The 19,708-nt window shown below is 39.3% G+C and overlaps 1 protein-coding gene across 4 annotated transcripts in view; it reads right to left on the bottom strand.

Moving 5' to 3' along the window:
- The window catches only part of DGKI (diacylglycerol kinase iota), a gene marked incomplete at its 5' end in the record, with an annotated part of 437,574 nt that overhangs the window by 136,688 nt on the left and 281,178 nt on the right, over positions 1–19,708 (bottom strand). For 2 of the 4 annotated variants that reach the window (XM_082693877.1, XM_082693879.1), the window contains 2 exons: positions 9,601–9,663; positions 15,220–15,419. In XM_082693877.1, coding sequence (XP_082550003.1) covers positions 9,601–9,663; positions 15,220–15,419 — 263 coding nt within the window. The remainder of the gene's footprint in view (positions 1–9,600; positions 9,664–15,219; positions 15,420–19,708) is intronic. The other 2 variants (XM_082693878.1, XM_082693880.1) reach the window with 1 other exon arrangement.

Genomic DNA, 19,708 nt, shown 5'->3' with positions numbered 1-19,708 from the left:
AGAAGTTAACCTAGGGTGACTGAATAAAATACATAAATCATGTTCATGAAAACACACACGCAGGAAAGTGATCAGAGGTTCGATCACCAGTGGACTTCAGGGTCTTAAATGCCATCTCCAAAGCAGAAGGCCTTGGGTGTTAACTCTAGCACTTTATGGCATACACTCTTGGTTAAGTTACTAAGTTAATTTCTTATTCTCCGTCTTTTTGCCTGTGGAATGGGAATAATGACAACTGTTACCGTAAACAGTTACTGAGATATTAAATTCGATCACAAGTAATATGTGTCATAATAACAGACACATATTACCTTTCTGGCCAAATGAAAAAATCCACTTGGGTTCTTGTGGAGAGCAAGGAGAACCACGCATTAAATGTACCAAAGCAGGACAGGGCCTGGCTTCCATGATCTGCCTTAAGGGTAAGGGATGACCCTGCCATGTCCCATGGCAAGTCTTGCCTGCTTCAAGTCTTAGATCTCTTTGGGGCAGATTTTCATATAGTCTAGGGTCATGTCCTGAATTGTAGCATAACAGGACTTCAGAGCTGATAGAAATCCAGGGGAACAACTGCACTTCTTTTTTATATATTTGAAAAACTAAAATGCGAAGAGGTTAAACTTGGTCAATGTCATACAAATGAAAGCAAAGCAGAGCCCCCCCACCCCCCAGATACTCCAAACAGCAACATGTTGCCATGGGGGTGCTACAGAATAAGGAGGAAAACATTCCAGTGAGAGACCTATGTCTGTTCCTGACACCCCTTTCCTTTAAGGCCCTAGACTACCCTCTGGCCATCCGAATGGGGATAAAAGCCCAGATGGAGTGGGAAAACTCTTGGGGGAAAGTTGCAGAGCGTTGGGAAGAAAACCACCATCGTCCAAGCTCTCAGCCTGGGCTCAAGTTTGAAAAGTGATAGGGAACGAAGCTCAAGTAACTCTTAACCTACTTCTCCTTGGAATGCTTGGTGTGGTGTATCTGTTTTATGCAACCAGGAGAGGGGTTTTCGTAAGAAGGGAGGAACGCATGACATTTTGACATTATTAAAGGTCGAGAGACTGGACAGTGGAAAGTGAAATCACTAGGAAGATAACCCAGAAAATGTGAGAGTTGGGAGTAAGAGAAGAGAAATAGGACGGGTTAGCAGTTTCCTCTGCTCAGTGGTTCAGTGAACAAAGACTTCTGCATTCCAGCCAGCCTCAAGCCAACTCTGATGTTTCCTTATCTGACTCTGAGATTCAGCAAATGGCTTTTTTTTTTTTTTTCCTGTTCTGTGGATGTAGTAGCTATTCTCTCCTGTCCTTTTTAAAATATGAACTTTTAAATTTCTCCTTGAATGGAAGTAATGCATGCTCACTAAAATCAATACAGAAAGCCCAGAAAATATTATCCATAATCCTGTCACTCAGAGGTCATCGCTCTGGGATACAATAACAACGAAAGCCTTAACAAGACAAATATTCATAATTTCCTGAGTGCTTAGGTACTTCTGGTATCCTTGCAATTGATTTTAGGGTCTAGAATGATGACCTAAAAATTGTAATCTGTGAATCAGAATCTGGACAGATTTCTGCCCCAGACACGAAACAGTCTTCTGGAGGCCCAAGTGGTCTGAGAGGAATGCTTTTCTGCCTGATGTTCTCAAAAAGGTTTGTGTGTTAGCGACCATCAGCTTTATTCGTTCTCAGGTAAAGTATGTATGATGGATCTTCTTGGCTACTTGAGAGCTAACTGTCACAGTTTACAGAGGCGCACATGTAAATTTCTCCTCTGGCAGGGTTTTTGCTACTCCCAGATAGTGTGGCTTGTAGTAAAGTGGAGCTTATTGGTAAAGAACAAAGGAAAAGAGAAGGGGTCGATTAAAGCGCATCAAATCTTACTTTCTAACTAAAGGGCCAGTATTAAATAAATGAAATAAACAGATTCTTTACAGCACATTGGACAAATTCATAAAAATGTTAAAACAAAAATACTTGATGTGACTCGTGGGAGAACAGAATGATAGCATTTTTAGAAAGCATCTCCAAAGATCAGCTCGTTTACTTTGCTGCCCAGCATGCAAAGGTTAAACTACCTATGACCAATTTGTGTTTTCTTCAATCATGAAGACTGGAGATTCTGGGAGTTTCTCAACAATAAAATTCTTCAACTCAACCCAAAATGGAACCATAAAAAAAAAGACATATCAAAAACATTTCCCTTTCTCTTACTAAAAGTCCCTCTCTTCCGGGAACAAAAATCAATTTACTTTCATCCTTTACCACGAAGACTTCATTTATTGAAACCGATTTTATAGTGCGGAATCAGATTCAGCTCGTAGTCAAACAGGACAATTTATGCTTTTTTTCATGGCTCCGTGTCTGACTCTGCCTTCCCCAAGGTAACAAGCAGATCCACACAACTTGGCAGTGGGAAATATCTTGTGTATGTTTAAATTGTGACTGTTGTGAAAGATGGCGTATTAGGGTGAACATATCTTGATTGTAGTTCAAAATACAGTGGTTTCTCTGCAGATTTGTTTTGTTGAGTTAGAATGGTCCTAAACTGCAGTGGGAGAGGAGGGGATACAGAATCATAGCTCTCTGCTTTTAAAAGGCTGCAGAGAGCTTCTGGTTCTGGGCAAGGTAAGTAAGCGCACACCATTCTTTCTCCCCCCAGTGAATGCAGTTATAAAATCTGGACAGGATTCATAAAGTAGCTATTCAAGAACTCTGAAAAGTAAATGATAGCAGCAGATAAGAGAAGAAGATCAGAATATAAAATACTATCAAGTGGTGGTAAGCTCTCCCATCTTTTTCCCTCCAATACACCCTCCTGCAGACTCCAGGCAGCACAAAGCCTGAAATGAACACCAACTGTAGGTAGAGAAATCTCAAAGAGAGCCCTTGAGCTCTGGATTAAAGAAAAGAAAGGGACTCTGAATGCTAAGAAAAGGGACTCTGAATGCTAAGAAAAATTCAGATCTATCTTCCCCTGACTATTTTCTTACACCTCAGCATTCCCCGCAGAGACACTGATAAAGGCCTTCAGGAGCTTACAATTGTAATGGAAGAGAGCTCGCTCTCTGATAAAAGGAGCAGAGATCCCAAGAGGATGGGATAAACAAACACTGCTTTTATTCTCCTGCTTTCTGTCACATCATTGCTTGGCTCTAGACAGGAGCACAGTTGCGGGAAATAGGCAGTATAGAGCGAGGTAACTAAAGCCTTAGATTTCTGGCTGGAAGTTGGAAAAGGGGAGCCTTACAGAAGAGCAAAGGGCTGGGATGACAACAGAGAAGGAAAGGCTCAGGAAAACAGCTCCATAAAGATGTTTATGAACTTTCAGGTTCATCTTCAGGCTTGCACATGGGTGAGTCTGGCCCTAAGCTTCTGTACAGTAGACTTTAGGAACCGAACTACAGGATAGAAAACTCAGATCCCACACTGGTAACTTGGTGGTGCATACACACCAGACAGAGATATGAAGAGCACTGCAAAGACTTTGAAAACAGAATTAACACTGTAACTACAACTTTCAGAAAGTGAGCCAGAACTTGTGGCCTGAACTCAACTGAGTCAACTGCCTACTTAAATATTTAAACTTCTCGGGGCGCCTGGGTGACTCAGTTGGTTGAGCATCTGCCTTTGGCTCAGGTCATGATCCTGAGGTCCTGGGATTGAGCCTCATGTCAGGTTCCCTGCTCAGCGGGGAGCCTGTTTCTCCTTCTCCCTCTGTTCTTCCCTAAACATCTATTGCATCTCTCTCAAATAAATAAATAAAATCTTAAAAAAAAAATTAAGCTTCTTCTTTAAAGACGCTTAACTGGGGCCTGGGGGTGGGACCAAATAAGCCCAAAGAAAGCAGGAAAAAAAAAATAAAAACATAAGGTCATAAATCAATGAAATAGCAAACAGAAAGACAATTGTGGAAAAAAATCAATAAAAACAAAAGCTGATTTTAAAAAAACGAATAAAATGGATAAACCTTCTCTAAGAAGCACAAAGAGAGAAGATCCAAATTACTAAAAACAAGAATAAAAAGGAACTATCAATGCAGATCTCAAGGACATTAAAAAGATAGGAAATACTCCCAATAATTTGACATATATTAACAATGGGAATAAAATGAGCAACTCCTCCAAAACTTCAAAAAGCTACACAAACACACACACACACCCACTGAAACTCACCTACAACGAGATAGATAACCTGAGTAGTCCTACAACTCCTAAAGGAATTGGCTTACAGTTAAAAAGGGAAAAAAGCCCTTGAGACCCAGATGGTTTCTTGGCAAATTCTAACAAACATGTAGAGAACAAATGACTCCAATCCTCCCTAATCTCTCCCAGATATCCTACTAAAGTACTTTAATAAGTAAATCTACAACTAACAATCATACTCCATGGTGAGAAAATGGAATGATTTCTCCCTAATACTAGAAGCAAAGCAAGGATATCCACTATAACCACTTTTACTCAGCATCATACTAGAAATCCAGGCTACTGCAATAAGGCAAAAGAAAAAAATAAAAGGCATATGGATTGTGAAGAAAGTAAACCACTCCTACTCACATATAAAAGCGTGACTAGTTAGAAAATTCCAAGGATGCAACCAAACTCCTAGAACTAAAAAGCAACTTCAGTAAGGCTACAGGATACAAGGTCAACACAAGAAAACCCATTGTAGTTTTATATACCAGCAACCAGAACTGAAAACCAACACATATCTAACACAAGCACATATCTAACGAGGTATGTACAAGATCTGTATGTTGAAAACTACAAAACAGTGATGCACAAAATAAAGGGAGAGACAATTCAGTAACCATGGACTGGAAGTCTCATCGTAGTAAAGACGTCTATATCTCCCAAGCTGACCTGCAGATTCCATACAATTCCAAAGTTCTAGTAGAATTTTTGGAGATACAGGCAAGCTTATTTTAAAATTTATGTGGAAAGGTAAAGGAGCTTGAATAGCTAACAATTTTTAAAATAAAGAATAAGGTGAAAAAGTAACACAACTAGATTTTAAGGTTTGACATAAAAGTACAATAACCAAAAGAACATGGCATTGACAAAGACACAAATACATAGATCAATGGAAAAGAATACAGAGTACAGAAATCTATACTAATCCATCCTTATCATATCTATAAACCCCCATATATACATTCAATTGATTTTTGATAAGGATGAAAAGGTAATTCAATGGAAAAAATAGTCTTTTTAACAAATGGTGCTGGAACTATTGAACATCTAATGCAAACAAAACAAAACTCTAACCTAAACCTCACATCTTATACAAAAATTAACTTGAATCATAGAATTGAATGCAAAATGTTAAACTCTATAACTGCTAGAAGAAAGCAAAGGAAAAAGTATTTAAGACTTGGGATGCAACCAAGAGTTCTTGAATAGAACACCAAAAACACAAATATAGAAAAATTGAATAATTTGGACTTTGTAAAGAGAATGAGAAGACAAGATCTACACTGGGGGCAAACATCGGCAAAGCACATCTCTAACAAAGGACTTGGATCCAGAATATATGACACTCTCAAAACTCAACAGGGAAAAGCAAACAGCCCAATTTAAAAATAGGCAAAATACTTGGGCAGATGCTTCATTGAGTACTATATAATAGATGGAAAATAATGAAAAGACACTCATTAGAATGATTAAATGATTAAAGTTTTAAAGTGCTAGCAATACTGAGTGCGGGCAAGGACGTAAAACAAATGGAACTCTCTCTCTCAGACATAAGAAATGCAAACTTTGCACTCTAGAAAATAGTTCGTTAATTTCTTATGAAGTTAAACATACACTTACCCTATGACCCAGGAATTCCCTTCCTAGGTGTTTAACCTAGAGAAATGAAAATTTATATTTACACAAAACTTGATAGCAGCTCTATTCCTAACTGCCCAAAACGGAAAACAACCAGATGTCCTTCAACAAGTAAATGGGTAAATAAGTGGAAGCTGCCATACAATAGAATACTACTCAGCAATAAAAAGGAATATGTGATTGACGTAGGCAACAACTTTGATAAATCTCAAAGACGTTATGTGGAAAGAAATCAATTGCGAAGGGTTACATATTGTGTGATTCCATTTATGTGGCAATCTCAAAAATACAAAACTACAGTGATTGGTGGTTGGATGGGAGGGTGGATGGGAGATGCAGGGAGGAGGCAGCGTTCTGGGGTGTTAGAACAGTTCTGTATCCTGATTGGGGTGCCGGTTATAGGAATCTACACCCATCTTAAAACTCCCAGCTGTATACCAAGAAAGTCATTGACTGTATGTTCATTTTAAGTACTAAAAAAATTAAAACAAATGTAATAAATACCCAAACAGTCATTCACATGGAAGTACAACCAGAATCTGTGCTAAGATGCTTATCACATGGCACTGTATTGTACTATAAGCAACAAAACAGGTCTCTTTCCTGGCATGTCCATTTCTCTAGGACAGAAACCTTGGCTTTGTAATCTCTGTATCTCCAGGATCCCACGGAACCCTGGTAGTTAAAGAAGGCACTCGATATTTTTTCAAAGATGAAACATAGACTAAATTGGGTATAAATGGTTTACATTATTTCATTTTGGTGGGGAATAGGCACAAACTGGAATTTAATAAGCAGTTACTGAAGGATAAAAGTTTTACAGAGATATTTTACAATTACATACCTTTGTGTTATTTTTGGCATTAGCTGAACAGGAGCTGGTAGTTGGAACATTTAGCATTCATATTCATGATTTCATAAAATTTATAATATTCATGGATTTATAAAATTCAGTGTGCACAGGTGCCTTTCAGCAAGGACTTTACTATGAAGTCACTTAATTATAAAGATTTTTTAACTGAAGTATTGTTCCAATAATTCACTAAGCTACATACATAAGACTTGTGGTGAAACATTATATTTGTTTAGTTTTGTTATATTGGATAAAGCCTTAAATACTCTTCAATAAAATTCAGGATTCGTATGTGGTCATATATGACCAAAAGTAAAATTTCAGAATCCTTTGGATAAAGATGAAATTTCCCATGTGCACAGACATTAGTAGTTGCAATTCCCGGGAACCCACGCCTTACGTGGCTATTGTCATGACCTTCTCCCAACCAAAAAAAATTTTTTAGAAAGCTTGAGAGAAAGACCATGTAAGTTGCTTTAGGAAACCAATGTTTACTATAGAAACAGCAGAAAGATAAGCTTCTCCCCAGAAGAGATCATCTATAGAGGAATTTTTCTGAGCAGAGAGAATGGCTGAGCAAGAGACAAAAAAAGAAAAAAAAAAATCAGACAAGCTTAGTCCAAGATACTGGGGTCCTGACTTTCATGAGGACCCAAGCAACATTAATGTGATTATTAAACACTGCTGACAGTAGCAAACAGCAGCATGAGAGTGGGTCAAAACTGTTAACCACGACCTTAATATGTAAAGACACTACTTGTTCTTGGGTTTTACCTCAGGCTCCTTGGCAGTTGGGACAGTGTTTTCTTATTTATATATATTTTTTTAATAGGCTAAGTTACGGGCGCCTGGGTGGCTCAGTCTGTTAAGTGTCTGCCTTTGGCTCAGGTCATGAGCCCAGGCTCAGCGGGGAACCACCTCTCCCACTGCCACTGCCTCTCCCCCTGCTTGTACTCTCACGCTCTCTGTCAAATTCATAAATAAAATCTTGGGAAAAAAATTGAAAAGTTAAAAATTAAAATAAAATACTCTAATTTAGTAAGTGTTGTTACATAAGTATTTCAGAGATATGGAAATACAAAATTTATAATATGTAACATTTAATATATTATATAGAGATATAAAATATTTTAGATCAACATTCAAGTTTTAAAGTGTTAGTTGTTCCACCGTTACAGAACAGTGACAGTTTACCCTACTGTAGTATGCACACCCGGAACCAAAAAAAAAGAGCCATGTTTAAATTATACAACTAAAACTGTAATAGACATGGGATAGATTCTAGTGCATATCTATTGGTGGTATTCTTGATTCTTTGAACTCTGAAAATCACTGAAAGCCATTCCTTGGACTCCCATTTGTTGAAGAGGCCTTTTGTAAAATGTAGGATATACCTGCAGAATAACCTCCAAATTGAAAATTAAATGTCATTTTCCTGTTGATTTTCTGGCCTCAATTTTAAGTTCCATGAAGGCAGCCCAATGGAGACACTGGGCTCGCCTCTAGATTCCAAGCACAAAATGGTGGACACAGAACATGTACAAAGTAATGTTTTGTGAAAAATGAATGAATGAGTGTGTATCTGTAGGACTAGGACTGAAAGTAGGATTATATGATTGGACTTTAGGAATAATTTTGGCGTATTCCTAAATGAGAGACACTGTACAGTTCAATTAGAGATGTATTCTTCCATTCATTCATTCTGCCAACTAACGACTCTGTTTGGTTTCGGAATATTTTGTGTTAAGATCTGTGTTCAGAGGTGGGGACGCAAAAATTCCTAAGAAGATATGGTCAGTGCTCTCAGGTAGCCTAAGTCTAGTGCACAACACCCTCCACCCCCTGCAACACACACATGAGCTAATGTAATTAATACCAGCCTATTAAACCTTGATAACTATAATACGTATATCAATAGTGGAGCCAGTGAGAACATAACTACCCCAACAAGAATCAACAAAGAATTCCTTGAGAAGTCAATGATTCAACTAGGGCGTAAGAGGAAGACAGGCTCCTCATAGATGAAAGTGGCAAACTGTAAATTGTTAAAGGTGTCAACTCTGAAGCCAAGCCATCTGAGTTTGCATCCCAGTCTACCACTTGTCAGCTGTGTGACCTTGAGCAAGTTACTGAATGCTTCGTGCACCAGATTCCCCACAAGACCACGGATGGAGATAATAGCACATGTGACATAGGGCTGTTGGGGTAGTAATAATTTAAGTAGTTAATACCAAGCATCTGTACCAGTACCTAAACCTGAACAAAAGCTAAGTATCTGAAAGAAAAAGGGCAATAAAGAGGCAACAAGACGAAAAAGAAATCCCAAGGTGCTTTAAAAAAAAAAATGATATTTTTTTCACTAGAAAAAAATAAAAGCATAGAACACATCCAGTACAAATTATTAACTATGAATGAAGTGTGTTTTGCTAACTCAGAGAGTTTTCAGTTATTCACTTTTTATTACAACCATGGATTTTCCACCCAAATAATGCCCGGATGCATATGCAAGCACTCAAAACTCCACACTTAATTTGAGGGGGTCCATTCACAAATCAAGGGCAGTAGGCACACTCCTTCAACATCATCCCAGAGCTACAGATAATGGCATGGCCAAAGGGCTATCACAAACTCTCCATAGAAACCAGTGCTTAGTTTGGAATTTTATACAACCCCACGCAATTATGGGCCCTAAAGTAACTCATCAAAAATTGACACCTGAACCCTTAGAGGACCAAGACAAATCGAACGCAAAGAACTGGACAATTCCATCTCAAATCACAGAGAGGCCCCTGGCCATTGGGGCTGCCGGGTCCTTGTCTGAGAAGCAGACCTGGGAGGGAAAAGCAGGCAGGTAGTCTAACCCTGAAGAGGACAGGAGGGTGCTAGACAAAATGTAGAAACAGACCGGCTTTGTACTCACGTGGTGAAGGAGCCAGGGGGGGCAGACACTCTCCGCAGGTCAGCAGCTGGCACCTGATGGATACTAGAGGCAGCAGGGAATGAGCAGCGAAGACAGTCAGCACAACAGCGTGGACAGACAGGGAACAAGCCAGGAGAGAGAAAGAGAGACACACAAAATTTAAACAGAAATTAAATGAGCGCGTCACCAAACAGTGAATGAAAAGAAAAGGAAAATCCAGCCAGCCACGGACATAATCCAAAAAGCCGGTGATAGCAATGAAGCCAACAGGACACATGGCAAGGGCTGGCTCTAAGGCAAGCCACGGACCGCAGCACAGGGCAGGGCACGGGCAGATGCTGCGAGAGCGCGGACACTGGGCAGGGCTGCAGGCGGGCAGGAGGCATCTTCATGTTCCTCTCTTGCTCTAGGTCATTGGAGACATCCAAAGAGAGGATGCGCGTGCGCACGCACACAAAAACACACACATGTGCGTGTGCGCACACACACACACACACACACACACACACACACTAGAGGGGGTAGGCTGGCATAGTAAACTCATCTTTGAGGAAAGTCAAGGTAAATTTAATCCTTTAACATAGTCCTCTTGATTCCAGAACTCTGTAGGAAATTTGTGTCAAAAGACAACCATCTTGAAAAAGCGTGGCTCAACCAAACCTTTAATGACTCTGAAGGTAATACCAAGAAAGCCTAAATTCATCACAGTGATGTCGTAATTCCACTCATACTCCTGGTAGAAGAGGGGGACCATAGACTTCACCCTTTTCTCTCTTCTTTTATAAAGGAAAGGAACTTCAGTAGTTATTAGAAAAGATGAAACACAAAATTTAAGAAACTAAACCTAAAATTTGTTGTCACATTTACAAAATGATTCTCTCCACTCTCCCAGAGGATTTGAAGAGCTTTGCTGTAACTGTGGTAGGCACAGCCATCCCTCTTTTCTGCTGCTGGGTATATAAATTCACACATAAAGTTACCCGTGGATCAACTCCTTGTGTTCCTCAAAGGACTATCAGTTACAACCAATAATACTTCTGAGCACCAGGATGAAGGACTCCAACCCACTGAGTTGCCCAATTCAAAGTCTGCCAACTAGAAATCTTGCCCCTGACTAATATGATTGCCTTTCCCAGTGGAATCTTCATTACCAGTGAGCTCAGGAGTCACTTGGCTTAAGATCTCCCTAACCACCCGAGAAATTTTACATTTCTGCTCTCTTTCAAAGGTGCTTTTTGAAGAGCGTCATCAAGTTTACCTGGGCACCATGTTACTAGCACATGAATATGAACCTAGATGAATCTCTGCTATTACTTTTTGGGGGAATGATATTCACTGGGGTTCTTATTTTGAATAGATTCATAAGCCATGATAAAATGAGATATGCTCCTGTCCCAGAGAGATGGGGGTCTACTGAACACAACAGGTCTAGCCCTTCAATTTCTATATGGTAATAGCAAATGGGATTATAGACTAAGAAGTATTATTTGGAAATAAATGTTTTTGTATAAATGAAGATCTAGTGGCATCATGATGGCCTACTATTTAATAATTTCTCATGGGAATTCCCCCACGTATCCAATCCATGTGAACCAAATCTTGAAATTCTTGAGTATGTATCTTCCATTTATTCACACCAAGTGTCATCAAGATGTTACCTCTGTTACTTTTATATTCATGGATTTTAGATCTATGTTATTTTAGATGCAATCTCAGAGCAATGTTAATAGATACAGGATTACCGATCTGGTCCATGTGCAAGTCAGTTATTCAACAGCTAATCATATCTCAGACATACTGGTAGGCACTGAGGATCCTAAAAGGAAAACTCCAAGCTGGAAAGAGAGACAAGTAAACCAAGAACTATATTATTCTTGGTAGATGGTGTGATGAACGTAACCTAGAACCCCAACAGAATATCTAACAGAATCTAGAAGTAGATCTAGAAGTAGATCCACTTTCGATCTAGAAGTAGATCGAAAAGGACTCTTAGGGAAAGTGACATTTCAATGGAGTCTTGAACTTCAGCAAGAGTCAACCGACAAAAAGGCAGGAAAGAAGGCAGTGCAAGAAGAGCAAGGGACGTGCAAAAGATGCCAGTGCTCCAGACGAGCGATGACCTCTGGAGCGCAGGAAGAGGATGATGATGGCAATGATCAAAAAGTTCTGTAAGGCTAAGGAATACAAGCTTAACTTTTCTAGAAAGATCCTTCTGATTAATCTATTGGAAAAGCATTGCATGAAGGGCAGTGACACCGGAATCAAGGAATCATGAGCATCATTTAGTGATGACAGGGTGAGTGAACTTAGAAGGCCTTTGAACAGAAGCTGTATTACTAGCAGAGTGGGTAGGTGGTGTGAATTAAAGACATGGGAAATAGGGGTGCTTGGGTGGCTCAGATGGTTGAGTGTCTGACTCTTGGGTTTGGCTCAAGCCATCATCTCAGGGTCATGGAATCAAGCCACAAGTTGGGTCCAGCCCTCAGCGGGAAGTCTGCTTGAAGATGCACTCTCCCTCAGCCCCTTCCTGCCCTTTCTGAAATAAATAAATCTTTAACCACCCCACCCTCCAAAAAAGACATGGAAAATAAATAGGAGGTAGGCCTTCAAGGCCACTTGGATGTGTAACAGTGTGGGTGACTCGGAGGACTCCATGGCAGGGACATGGTGAATGGGTAGATGGTTCCTTATAGACAAATATGAATGAAGAGGGCTCACTGGTTGATGAGCAGAGAAAGCAATGGGAGCAGAGTTAATAAGGCCATTTTCAGCCTTCAGTCTGAGGTTGCTAGGGGATATCAAGGTAAAGATATCAGCTGAGACATCTGGGTGTGAGTCTCTGGCTGTTAGAAGGAATGCCAGGCTAGAAGACACAGATGTGAAATTACTCCGTTATCAGTCACAGATGAAATCTGGGGTACAGATGTGATCTCCCAGAGAAAGGCAAACCTGTGAGGAGCTCCACTGCTCAAGTGGAAAAGGAAGCCAGCTGTTTAGGGAACCACAGTACTTGGTTCTCAAACAGGCACAGTTAATTCCGTACCCCCACTCCCCAATCCTCATCACACACAGAGGTTTCTAAATGAGTTCTCTAGACTTTACAAAGCAGTTCTCTTTCTTCTGAAAGAAGACAGGCGAATGGAACAGAGGTAACAGGGAGTCATGGAACACAAGGAGGGATGAGAGAGAAAGAGAGAATGAAAGAGGAAAACAGGGAAGGAAGGAAGGAAGGAAGAAAATAAAGATCTTCCAATTATCTCTCCACCATGGCTGTGGAAGTGAACCTGGCACAATTGTGGCCGAAACAGAAAAGCCTAGAGGACTTAGAAAGTTGAAGAAAACTTGTAGAAAGGTCTTCATGGCCAGGCAACCCTCAAACTGGAAACTCCATCTGGAAATCCAGTGGAAGAAGTCAGATTTCAAAACAAGGATTTCTAGTAAAACAGAAGAAACCTAATTGCCGAGGGTGAACAGAGCAGCCAGGGTTTCGTTTTTAATACTCGTGACAAGATAAGGTGATGTTTGGTTTTCCTTTGAAAATGCGCTATCTGTATTGATTTTCTAAAAATATAGTGTTTCAATAGTTATTTATCATCGGTAGCAGTGAATATCTCGGTTAAGTTTTACAAGTGTCCTTTTTGGAACCGAAAAGCTTGTTAACATCCTTCAGGGATTTCCTGAGACCAGAGGCTGCTTAGGACACACCACTGCCCCCTGGTGGGAAGGAATGATTTTTGACTTGAGGCTGTTTCTGGAACACCCCGCCGTTATATCTATGGGATCGCATCATCCGTTGTATGTAGTCTAAGTACGAAAAGAAAACAACTATTTGTATTTGTTTTCATATGTGAAGAAAGCCCAAATGAATTCTTCACAATATAGCTGCTGAGCAAATACAAATTCTTTCTCAGTTCAAGACCAAGAACTGTTTAAAACTAAGCACCCGGAAACAATTTCGCGTCTGATAAGGTCATCAAATATAGCACCACCAGGAATAGGGATGGGAGGTTGTTGCCTGTAGATATTAAGAACTTTTTGTTTTATTACAGTTTCTTTACTATCTCCAAATGACCCAAAACAACCTGAGCTGCTATACGGTCTCCAAGATGGCTTTTCATTTAGTGTTTCAGAGCTTTCTCCCCAACCACTGGTTCAGGGATTAACACTAATGTTTCTAGAGAGCATCTGGTCAACCGTATATGGTTGTTGACATCCTACCTTTTTCACATATAAACTGGCCAGTTGAATATTCAGCCTAATGGGAGTTCAAGCAAGGAGAAAAGAAAACCAGGGAGGAATGAGCTAGGAGTTTCACTAGCTGCAAAATGCAAACAAAGTAAGAAATAGAACTGACAGGCTGTCTGGATAATGATCTGGGGAAAGTGCTGAGTGACTCTGATGTCCAGAGAGACTTCAGGAAAGGGGGAAGCAGAGGAGAGAGGCTTTCTCATGCCAGCTTCAGACTTAGAAGCAGATACCAAAAATGCAGACACTGGAAGAGCCCCGTCTAATGCTATTCCTCAACATATGCCATCTCAGAAAGAGGTGAAGTCAGGTTCTGGCAGTGAGCTATGGCACCTGTGTCACTGGTTTATTCTAGGCACTCCTGTAGATTGTCAAAGCATGCCCTGCTTCATAGGCACAGCAGGAAGTCAGCCATTCAGGACACATCATTAACCATGCACCACAGGCCACAAACAGGAGGAGCACATTGGAGGGTCCCCCCAGGGACAAAATAATGACCCAAGACTCAGCCCAGAAATGACCCTACCTTGGGTTAGACTAACCATATGGGCATTATATAGAGAAGATACTCAAAAAGAGGCCCTAAATTGCCATCCTTCCCCATGCCCTTCTCCAACCCCAGATAGATACTGCTATTAAAACAAACAAACAAACAAACAAACAAAAACAATTAGATGAAGGGGTGCTCTAAGAGGAATATATACTCTAAATATCTAGTTATTATATCCTTATCTCAAATTGGTTCATCAAAACACCTAAGGAAAGAAAGGGTTCAAGAGGGATACAGTTTATTTCGGTATGGAATAGTAAGTTAGGTTGTATCTAGACAACAGGATGCCCCTCAGAATGGCAAAATGGGTTGAAGCACCAGCATCCATGGGATCCCCATACGGGGGCACCAGGAAAGTAACTTACTAACATTCAGAAGGGGATGCAATTGTGGAGAGAGGGTGAGCTTCAAACACCCAGCTCTGCCCACCTCCCACTACTGGTGAAACCAACACTCTCCAAGTGACCTGGGTAGAAAAGAGGCCAGCAGCTTGCCTTCTTAAAACAAAACAGAACATTCGTATCTTGATGCATTTTATGACCCTAGAATCATTCATAATGATTTTCTGTTGTTCCCAATAAATCTATACCAAAGTGGTCAATGAAGAAGCGTTATCTACCTTGTGTACAATACAGTAGTTATTTCTAAAGTTAGAGTGTGATCACTGTGTAATAAATATGAAGAAACATATGTCAGAGAGACCAAGGAACTGCTGTTTCTTGGACTTTGTTCCTTTTTCACAGTAAGGCCCCTAGACCATGCACATGCTTGGCGCTCTCTTCATGGTCTTTGTGTTCACAAAGGTAGGCAAGGGGCAGACTCACTCATTGAGTAAAGGCATGGATGTTCTCCTCTTGCTCTTCTGTACCATGTTGGCTTGATTCCTCAAGGAGATCCGAATCATAGCTGGGGCCAACCTACAGGGCTCCCCGTCCACTTGCATGGGGATGGACTTGTAAGTGAGCAGCATGACCTCCCGACACTGGTGTAGCCTTTCCCCATGGCCCCCAACTTGCAGGGCAGCCTGTGAATTCAAGAATCCAAAGGAAGCTGGAAGTTAGTTCTTAAGAGTCAGGAAAGCTAGAACCCCCAAGTGCGCTCTGAATAACCCAAAGGCCTTTGGTAAACATAGTGAAAGGTGCTAGCCGGGAGTGGACTGGGAAATCTCAGGTAAGTCACCTTAACAAAATAAACTAAAGTCTCAACTTCTTATGAGCTTGACCGAAAATGCTCAATAGCCAATTTTCAGTGTTACTTATTTTCAGTCTTAATTTAATCACATTACTTTGAGACAGAAGTTGCTCTTTGTGCTATTTATTCCCACTAAATAACCAATGTAAGGAGAAAAAAAAAAAACTATAAAGGACATAAAGCACAGGTTAAGGGAGATTTTTCTAATTAAAATATAAACATATTATAATATGTATTCTTTAAGTATAAATACATAATATAGCTACCCAACATATTCATGTATACATAACATATATCTTATATATGTATATGCTATAATATGTAACTATAAATTATATATTAAATATATTCATATTTATATTGGCAACCCACCCTTGTTTAATTTTCAAACTTGGGGGAAAAGTTTGGAAAAAAGGAAAAAAGAAAAAATTCTTCTTTTTTCTTTTTACCAAAAACCTCCTCAAACCTAAAATTTAATCTGTATAAGACCAATGAAATGCAAAATAATATTAATTACTCAATTACAAACATTATAAAAGGTAAAGCAGCTTTGAGGATCAAAATCAAACACAGAGCTCAGTTCACCATGGTGGCCAAAGAATGGAAAAGTCAATCTAACATGAAAAGCCTGGTGTTAAGTACAACAAAGTAGCATTAACTTTCCTGAATTAGTTAAAAAAAATATGTATATGCACACATGTATATTTATATATGTTAAATTATATACTATATGTTTTTATGTTGTGTATGTTATTACATATATAGTATCATTTACCTTTAGGGATGAATGAAAATTATACATATTTGGTTTTAAAAGAGTACACAAATTATACAACTTGATGACTATTTTATACACATATGTGAATCACCATCCTGATCAAGCTTTAGATAATTTATAGTTTTCCATGTGCTCCTTTCCAGTCTTTTTATACCCCTCCCACAAACCAGTTAGCAACCAATAGTCTGACTCCTATCACCATAGATTCAATTTGTTTGAACTTGAAATTCATGTAAACCATAGGAGCAGCTGACTCTTTTGTGTCTGAAGTTTTTTGTTCATTATTTTTAAGTACTATATAGCAAAATGTATATATTTGTTCTTCAGCTGATAAACATTTGGTTGTTTCCAAGTTTCCAGTTTGTAGCTATTGTGGATATAAACTTTCTTGTATGTATCTTTTGCTAGATACTCTCTTGGGTACATACAATGAGAACAATTGTTACGCTGTTAAGCTGAGATGTATAATTAACTTGAGCAGATACTGCTAAATAATTTTTCAGCAAGGTTATATTATGTATTTTGAGTTATCAATTAGCTTATAATAAATATTTAAAAAGAAGTAAAATTGTAACTTGCTCAACATTTCAAAGATTAAAACATAGTATCAACCTGTTTCTGTATGTCTCATTTCCATGAATGGGGAATAAACTTTGTTAAGAGATTTGTGAAGTCAATCTCCCCTTATTTCGTTGCCAGATATGTGTATTTTCTGATGCATTGAATTTCTTTTTTTTTAATACTTGTATAAAAATTAATTTGAGTAAAAGAAACTTAATTATCTATAAATCCAAAGAGAAAAGAAACACAAAGGGACAAAAAGGACAGAAAGAAAAAAGAATAAAAACTGAGAAGAACTACTTATAGAACACCTGTAATGTTAAAAGCATTCCATTGTGTGCTTTACATACAATTTTTTTCAATTAGTTGGGAGAACAAGAAAGCAGAGGAGGATGCAGTCAGAATTTACTAAAGTTCTTTTTGGTCTATTCCCCGATCCTTTGTTACGCAGCTGGAAGTTTTTCTTGGGTGTACTCAAACGATCCACTTAAATCACTTAGATTAGAGCCACTCTCTCATGTCCAGAACTTTTCTAATGTATTTCCCTTGCCTTCAAGTACTTCTCAGCTGAGAGCTCTATGCCTTCATCCAGTGTTCTGGAAATGTCATTTCTTCTCCTCCCCTTGGTCACCCTTGACTAGGCCTAATCACAAATAAAAATGCAGAACCTGCCAGGTGAGAACTTCTTCCTTTGACTTTGACAGAATTGAAAACTGTTTTAAATACTTTCCAACCCTTTGGTATGAGAAGGCATACACGGTACTGTAGAGCATTTTTTAAAAAATATATTTTATTTATTTATTTGAGAGAGAGACAGTGAGGGAGAGCATGAGTGAGGAGAAGGTCAGAGAGAGAAGCAGACTCCCCATGGAGCTGGGAGCCCGATGCGGGACTCGATCCCGGGAATCCAGGATCATGACCTGAGCCGAAAGCAGTCGTCCAACCAACTGAGCCACCCAGGTGTCCCCTGTAGAGCATTTTTAAGTCATCTTCTCAGCCTCAAATTAGAGCAGCAGCAAATACCACAAACACGTAAACAGCTGTCCCACTGGCATTTCAAAATCAACCCAAGATCACTGCGAGGCACAGGAGGAATTATACTACATAGCTTTTCAGGATAAAGACAGTTTTATTATTATTAGCACAGCCATGCTATTTTTGGAACAAGTTAGAGTAAAGGTAATTCTTATTTTATTTTCTCAGTGTTCCAAGATTCATTGTTTATGCACCACACCCAGTGCTCCATGCAATACCTGCCCTCCTTAATACTTTAAATGCTTATTAGAAATGCTTATTTTTCATCACTCAGAGTGGTCTAGGCTTAACCATAAATATCCCCATGATTTGCTAGAAGGAATCATTTACTGGTGATAATATCGTGGTTTATTCATGACAGAGATTGAATTATCTATTGTATCTAGCATCTATCACTTTTGTGAAAATTTCAAACATTGCCCTTCTGGTAGCCTGGGCCCTGATAGGCAAACAAAGACATCCCCTGAACAAAGTATATTCACTGCCATCACTGCCCTGCTGCCCAGACCAGAACAACTTCCCTTCATGCCACAGGTGTGGCTTGAGACCTTGTGTCTTGCCACACTACACTCCTCCCCGTGATACTTGTCTCCAAGCTTCATTCTCTTTCTTAGTACCCAAGCCCTTACTCTACTTGCCGTCAGATGGGAATGATGGGCAATCTTGGCTGGGTGGAAGCAGAGAAGAGGACATAAAAGATTTAGGAACAAAATCAGCAGATGGTACGCAAAAGCCTGAAAACCATGCTGAAACTATAAAAGTATAAAACTTTGCTAAGAGAAATGAGAGAACAGCTAACTGGAGAAAGAAGTATTTGTAGATTAGAACACTCACACTGGTAACATGTCGATTCTCCCTACTCTAAAGATTCAAAGCAATCCCAATTAAAATCCCAGCAGTGTTTGCTTGTTTGTTTGTTTGGTTAACACAAATTGATTCTAAAACTTATGTACAAATGCAAAAGACAGAATACCCAAAACATTCTTAGAAGGGCAAAGTGGAATGATTCATGTTACCCGTTTGAAGACTTACTATGAAGCTACAGTAAGGATAAAGAAATAAATCAGTGAAACAGGATAGAGACCAGAAACAGAACCACATTCAACTGAAAGGCACTGAAGTAATTCTATAGCAAAGTCTATCAGCAAATAATGCTGGGAAAAAACTGGGTAAATGTATTTTTTTAAAAACAAATCTTGGGGCGCCTGGGTGGCTCAGTGGGTTAAGCCGCTGCCTTCGGCTCAGGTCATGATCTCGGTCCTGGGATCGAGTCCCGCATCGGGCTCTCTACTCAGCAAGGAGCCTGCTTCCTTCTCTCTCTCTCTCTCTGCCTGCCTCTCAGTGTACTTGTAATTTCTCTCTGTCAAATAAATAAATAAAATCTTTAAAAAAAAATAAAAACAAATCTTAATACAGACTTTACACAATCCACACAAATTTATTTGGGCTGAATTACAGACTTATACACAAAAGCTAAAACTACCAATCTTTAAAAATCAAACACAGGAGGATATTTTCCCAACCTTTCTTGGAATAAGCAAGGTTTCTTAAGAAAGGCGCAGAAAGCACTCACATGAAATAAGCCTACCTCATAGAATTGGAATTCAGAAGAATGTTTAAAGTTCTGCTTGTCAAAACAAACACTAAGAAAATAAAAAGATGAGAAGAGATAGAGAATGTATTAGCACTAAATAGATCTGTCAAAAGACTTGTATTCGGAATATATAAATAACTCCTGAAATTCAACG

This window comes from Mustela nivalis (assembly GCF_964662115.1).
Source record: "Mustela nivalis genome assembly, chromosome: 12".
NCBI lineage: Eukaryota > Metazoa > Chordata > Mammalia > Carnivora > Mustelidae > Mustela > Mustela nivalis.
This window is presented reverse-complemented; position numbering and strand designations above follow the sequence as displayed.